Below are 6,631 nucleotides of genomic sequence, written 5' to 3' on the forward strand. Positions count from 1 at the left end.
CAGTGCTGACCCCCTTCCCCCAGTGCTGACCCCCTTCCCCCCGGTGCTCGCACGCTTTCCGGTGCCGACCTCCCCCCCACGGTGCTGACACCCCGAGGCCCCACTGGTGCCGGCGGGTTCCCGGACCGGTGCCGGGAGTGCCCGCCGTGCTTCGCTGCCCTGTCGCTTCGTCCGGGTTCGTGGCGGTGCCTCTTGGGCCCGACACCACGGCGATGCCGGCAGCTCCCGTTCCCCGCCCGCAGCCGCGGGTGCCGCAGGGTGCGGGTGCGGGTGCCCGGCACGGTGCCGAGGTGAGGGAGGCTCGGCGGGTCCAGGGGGCTCCCTCGGAGCCCGGCGGGCTGGAGACGCCGTGGGAGGAAGCCGGGCCGGCCCGGCGGCGTCGGCACCCGCGGGCGAGACTGCGATGCTCCTGCCCGGCCGGCCCGGCTGGCTCGGGAGCCGCCGGGGCCGGGAGCTGCCTGGCCCGGGAGCCGCCGGGGCCGGTGCCAAGAGCCGCCCCGTCAGGTCTTCAAAGCGCCCGCCCCGACACCGCCTCGTCCCTCCGGTCGGTACCTGCCGGTGCCACGGCGCCGGAGCCCGGGGGTGCCGGTGCCGGGGGTGCCGGTGCCGGGGGTGCTGGAGCGGCGGTGCCGTCCTGCCCCTCACCCCGACGCGGTCCCGGGGTCTCGGCCGCGCCGCGGAACCCTCCGGCCCCGGCTCGGCACGTCGGAGCGGCTCAGCCGGTGTGAGCAAGGTGCCAGTCCGGCGCGGTGCCACCTGTATCACCACCCTGGCAGTGCCACCGCCCTGTCCCTCTGCCGCCCTTCGCCCTTCGCGTCCCGATGCCCACGGGCTGCGGTAGCTGCGGCTCCGGGGTGTCCCTGTCCCCCCCGACGTGCGTCAGCCGGGCTCCCATCGCGCTCCGGGCGCCAGATGTGCCTGTGCCAGATGTGCCTGTGCCAGATGCGCCTGTGCCAAATGCGCTCTCGGCGGAAAAATGTGCGTGCCGGGGCCGGGGCCGGGGCGGGCCGGGCCGGTGCCGCCCGCATTCCGCGGCGGCCGCGCTGGCTCTGCCCCAGCGGGCACTGGGCCGGCACTGGCTGCCGCTCCCTGACGGGCTCCCGCACCCACGGGTGTCACGGGTGGGTGTCACGGGGGGTGTCACCGGTGGGCGGGTGCCGGTGGGGCTCCCCGTGGCGCTGCGGGCGCGCGGTTGGACCGTGAGTCACGGCGAGAAGGGGCCGCGGCCCCGTGTCCTTGGACTCCACACCGGTGTCGGGTGCGGGAAAGTGACGTCGGTGTTGGGGTGTAGATGTGGATGTTGGGGTGCAGAACATGGGCCTTGGGGCACTGATGTGTGTGTTGAGGTGCAGACCTGGGTGTTAGGGTGCAGATGCGGGTGTTGGGGTGCAGACCTGGCTGTTGGGGTGCAGATGCGGGTATTGGGGTGCAGACCTGGGTGTTGGGGTGCAGATGCAGGTGTTGGGGCCCAGGCTGTGCCAGGCTGGCAGCGCTCAGGGTGCCTGAGGCTGCACTTTTCCCAGCAGCTGCCACCCCTGCTATGGGTGATGTGGGTGACAGTGGTGACGTATGACATGGGTGCTGCGGGTGCTGCTGTGGGCAGAGCTGTCAGCCCCGTGCTGCTCTGAGGGGCCGTGGACTCCCATCCTGTGCCAACTCCTCTGGGGATCCCCAACCCTCAGAGCCCCGAGGAGGGATGTCCCAGGGGGACACAGCACCCAGTGGGGTGTGACCCCCAGAATCCCCCCGTGGTTCCCACGGCCAGCAGTGTCACCCTGTCAGGGGGGTGCAGTGGGAGATGGGTGCCTGGGGAGGGGCATTCCTCCAGTGCTGCCAATACCCCTGCCCGACAGGAGCACCCGTGGGTGCCATGGGGAGCAGGGTGGGGTGTTGGGTGCTGTCCTGGGGTTCTTGGTAGGAGCAGAGCCACTGGCAGGGGTGGGAGCAGCCACTGATGTGAGCAGGGGGCACCTAGTGGGTCTGTGGGGCTCAGCCTCTCCATCTTCGGGGTCCTATAGCCCAGGGGATTGGGACCCTGAACTCCCCAGGAGGGGCCCTGGGGCTCTGAGCCCCTCAGCTATGGGACCTGGACCTGGCAAAGCTTCAGGGGCCTGAGCCCGAGGATGGGGGGAGCAGGGGTCCTATGGCACCGGGGCATGGTCTGGGGTCGTTGGGAGGTCCCTGGGCTGGGGGAGAAGGTGGTGCCATGGCCCTCAGAGGAGGTCCCAGCTGGGAGCTGAGGGGCCGGGTAACCCCTGACCATGGGGCCAGAGGGGTTTTGGGAACTCTCAATATGGGGCCAGAAGGGTCCTGAGCTGGGCACGTGGGGGTCCTGGGCCTCTGGGGTTTGTAAATCTTGGGGTCCCGGGGTGTGGGGACTGGGGGTCTGACAGCACTGGGCTGTGGAGTTGGGGGTCCCAAACCCACAGGGCTTGTGGACCTAGGGGTCCCGAGGCCTTAGGGTGTGTGTGTGGGGGGGGGGTCTCTACCCCTGGGCTTGCGGATCTGCAGTTCCTAAGGTCGCAGAGAGTGGGGCAGAGGGTCTAGCAGCTCCGTGTGGGAGTATAAAGGTGTCTGCGCACCACGAGCTTCAGGACCGGTGGTCCCACCCCCCGCGCTTGCAGAGCTGGAGGTCCGGCGGCCCCGGGCGTGCGGCAGAGGGTGCCGGCTTCCCGTGGGGTGCCCCATGGCAGGTCCATGGATCTGTGCCCGATTCCGGCTGCCGGCGCGGGGAGGGAAGGGTTAAAGCGGCGCCGTGGGCTCGGGAGTTTCCTGTGGGCAGGGTCGGGGCGTGGGGCGGGGGGATGGAGCCCCGTCTCCTCCCCGAGCCGCCCCACTCGCGGCGGGACCGGCAGCGGAGCCGGAGGCGAGACGAGCTGTGTCGGGGCTCAGCCATGTCCCGACAGCGGCGCAACCCGGAGGAGGCTCCGGTGGCGGCCACCCGGACAGGCTCCGAGGACAACCTGTACCTGGCCGTGCTGCGGGCGGCCGAGGGCCGCAAAGGTATCGCGCCGAGGCGGGCGGTGGGGCCGCCCCACCATTGCATCCCTCACCTGGGGCGGTGTCCCCAGGGCAGGCTGTGGGACAGACTCCCATAGCAGGGCGGTGTCCCTGGGGGAGACCCCCATGCTGGGGCAGTGTCGCTGGGGAGGTGTGCCCCCAGGTAGGCTGTGGGGCTGGCTATGGGGCAAACTCTCACACCAGGGCGGTGTCCTGGGGCAGACCCCCACGCCGGGGCAGTGTCCCTAAATTAGTGTCCCCAGGGCAGCCTATGGGGCAGGCTGTGGGTCAGACCCCCATGCTGGGGCGGTGTCCCCGGCAGGCTATGGGGCAGACCCCCCCATGCTGGGGCAGTGTCTCTGGGGCGGGCTATGGGGCAGACTGTGGGTCAGACGCCCACGCCGCCGCCCATCCCCATCGCCGGTGCCCGTCGGTCGCTTCCTGCCACGCCCTGCCCAGCGCTGTGGCCTGGCTGCCGCGGTGGCTCCGCCGCTGCCCCGGGGTGGGCGCTGCCGTGAGGACCCCCCGGGTGTCAATGTTCCCGGCGCGGGTGCCGGGGCGCGGTGTGGGTGCCCCCGGCTCGGTGCGCAGTGTGTGCCCCACGCTTCCTTCCTTCCTTCCTCTCGCACCGCGGCCGCTCCCGGCCCGGCACGCCCTGGCTGTGCTGCTGAGCGCCCTTGGGCCCGTGGGGCAATTCTGGGTGCGCGGCGTCCCCATGTGCTCGCCCGGGTTGGGGGTGTTGGCTGTGGGGTGCTGGGTGCCGCGTGGGCAGATCCCAGCACGCTCCGGCGGGGCAAGACCCGGCACGCAGCACCCGGCTCGCCGTGGCGTGGGCAGGGGGGCGTCGCAGCAGCCGTGGGGTTGGTGGCATTGCCCCACATGCGTGGAGTGTCCCCTCTGGTCACCGACCTCTCCTGGGCACCGGACTGGCTCTGGTGCTGACACTGGGGGGCAGTGGGGACAGAAGGATGGGTGCTGGTAGCAGGGCACGGGGGGTGGGTTTGTTAATGGGGTGCAGGGAGGTGGGTGCTGGTAACAGGGTGCAGGGTAATGGGTGGGTTAACGGGGTGCAGGGCAGTGGGTGCTGGTAACAAGGTGCAGGGTAATGGGTGCGTTAGTGGAGTGTAAGGCAGTGGGTGCTGGTAACAAGGTGCAGGGTAATGGGTGGGTTAACGGGGTGCAGGGCAGTGGGTGGATTAGTGAGGTGTAGGGCAGTGGGTGCTGGTAACAAGGTGCAGGGTAATGGGTGGGTTAACGGGGTGCAGGGCAGTGGGTGGATTAGTGAGGTGTAGGGCGGTGGGTGCTGGTAACAGGGTGCAGGGCAGTGGGTGCTGGTAACAGGGTGCAGGGTAATGGGTGGGTTAGTGAGGTGCAGGGCAGTGGGTGCCGGTAGCGGATGCTGGGGGATTGGTCCTGTGCAATCCTGGATGCCCATCCTGATGCGTCACCATTCCCATCCCATCCCCTAATGACAGGGCAGCGGGCAGGGAGTGCCGTGACTCACTGTGGCCCCGTTGGCCCTGTGCCTGTGGCAAGGGGTGTCCCGGGGGTGTAGGGTGTCCCGGGGTGTCCCGTGGCTCCAGCGGTGCAGACAGTGCGTAGGCTCACACTGGTCCCATGCACATCCCAGAGGGCCCCTGCCTGTGGGGCTGGGGCTGTGCTGGGGCTGTGCCAGGACAGACATGCCGTGGCCTTGTCCCTGTGCTGTACCTTTCCCACTTGGTCAGTGCCCACAGAACCCAGTGCTGGGGCTCCCTTCCCGCTGTGGTGCCGGGGTCTCAGGGCTGGGTGGGCACCCCGTGCTCTCTCTGGTGCTGGCAGCTGCTGATGGGTGCTGAGAGGTGCTGGCGGGTGCTGGCACAGCGCTGGCACGCTGGGGCCGATCCCCGTTAGCTGTTTCCTTCCCCCACACCCCGTGACTCACCATGGTTCCCCAGAGCTGTTGGCTCATAGTTTCCTGCACCATCTGTGCCCTGCGGTGCCACCGGCAGGGCCTGGTTCTTGCTGTGCCATGACCCAGGTGTCACTGGCTCACCTGCCTCTCTCCTCTCTTGCAGATGAGCGAGATCGTGTCCAGAAGAAAACTTTCACCAAATGGGTCAACAAGCACCTCATCAAGGTACGGGCACTGCCAGTCTGGTGGGCACCACTGCCCCAGCAGCCCCCAGCCCTCAGCCCTGGAAGCATCCCCAGTTGCAGCCCCCTGTGCCGGCGTTGCCAAGGACATGGGCAGTGGAGGGTACCCTGTGCCAGTGCGAGTTCTTCTGGGCCTCACTGGTAGTCGAGGCCTCTCAGCTGCCTCCACGGTGGGGGTCTGCCCTTGCAGGCAGGAGCTGCCCCCCCTGCTGCCCTCCCATGTGTTCCAGGAGGGGATGTGGGAACGTGTCCTGGGCTTTGACACCCTTGGTCCTGTCCCACTCCTGTGGTCCCCGTTCCCTGCCATCGTGCCGGTGCCCGTCCCTACAGTGTGGTGGGCAGAGCCCCACCTTAGCACCCAGCACATACTGGGATGTCCTGCAGCCCCCCATATGACGTGTCTCCACATGTCCCCAAGCCCACAGTGCCACCGCAATGCCACCACCCCCAGTGCACCCTGGGTCCTCTCTTTGCTCTGTCCTAACCGCTCTCTTCTCTCTGCCCTGTGCAGCACTGGCGAGCAGAGGTAGGTCCTTCCTCTCTGTCTGTCCCACTGTGCTCTTCCTCTTCACACACCCTCTGCTCCCCTCACTGGGGACGGGTCCCTGGGGCTGCCAGCGTGGTGGGCCCCTGTGCATGCCAGAGTGATTCTGAAGTGATGCCAGAACGATGCTGGATCCATCCTGGCACCGTGGGGGGAGTTGCTGTGTGTGTTTGGGGGGATGTGGCACTGGGGGCACCGACTGTGTTTGGGGCCGTGTGTGAGCACCCGCTGCACTGGGGGGTCACCGGGTGCCCGCTCCAGTGCTGACTGTCAGGGATGGGGGGTGCTCGGCCACCCCCAGCCCCCCTGATGCCGTTGCTGTCCCCTCAGGCGCAGCGCCATGTCAACGACCTATACGAGGACCTGCGGGACGGGCACAACCTCATCTCACTGCTGGAGGTGCTCTCGGGGGACACACTGGTAGGTGCCGCGCTGCCCCCACCCCGTGCTGCCCCTGCTCCTCGCCACGTGCCGGCACCTCTCTGCCAACCGTCCTTGTCCTCGTCCTCGCTGCCCGCCTCTGCTCCCTCTCTTCCCGCCTGGCCGTCGGTCCGTCCCGGTGACCCCGAGCGCCCGCGCCCCCCGCCTCTAACCTCTCTTTGCTTTGGTGCCCTCTCTGCTTCCTGGCGCCGGCCCCGGCCCACCGCCGCCTTTGCCTCCTCCTTCTCCTTCCTCTCTCTGCTCCTCTCCGCTCTGCTCGGCCGGGGCAGCCCCGGGAGCGCGACGTCCTCCGGACCTTGCGGTTGGTGAGTGGTTCTGCCGTCAGCTTTCGGCACGGCCCTGCATGGCGACCGACACCGCGATACCGGCACAGAGCAGTGCCGAGCATGTCCTGGGGCGACCGACACCGCGATACCGGCACAGAGCAGTGCCGAGCATGTCCTGGGGCGACCGACACCGCGATACCAGCACAGAGCAGTGCCGAGCATGTCCTGGGGCGACCGACACCGC

The 6,631-nt window shown here is 69.0% G+C and overlaps 1 protein-coding gene across 1 annotated transcript in view; it reads left to right on the forward strand.

Moving 5' to 3' along the window:
- The window catches only part of PLEC (plectin), a 43,436-nt gene that overhangs the window by 7,999 nt on the left and 28,806 nt on the right, over positions 1 to 6,631 (forward strand). Inside the window, exons 2-4 of the mRNA XM_017838547.1 lie at positions 5,058 to 5,119; positions 6,011 to 6,100; positions 6,391 to 6,426. Of these exons, the coding sequence (XP_017694036.1) occupies positions 5,058 to 5,119; positions 6,011 to 6,100; positions 6,391 to 6,426 (188 nt within the window). The remainder of the gene's footprint in view (positions 1 to 5,057; positions 5,120 to 6,010; positions 6,101 to 6,390; positions 6,427 to 6,631) is intronic.

The sequence above is a fragment of the Lepidothrix coronata genome, unplaced genomic scaffold, assembly GCF_001604755.1.
Source record: "Lepidothrix coronata isolate B3197 unplaced genomic scaffold, Lepidothrix_coronata-1.0 Scaffold345, whole genome shotgun sequence".
In the NCBI taxonomy this organism is placed as follows: Eukaryota; Metazoa; Chordata; class Aves; order Passeriformes; family Pipridae; genus Lepidothrix; species Lepidothrix coronata.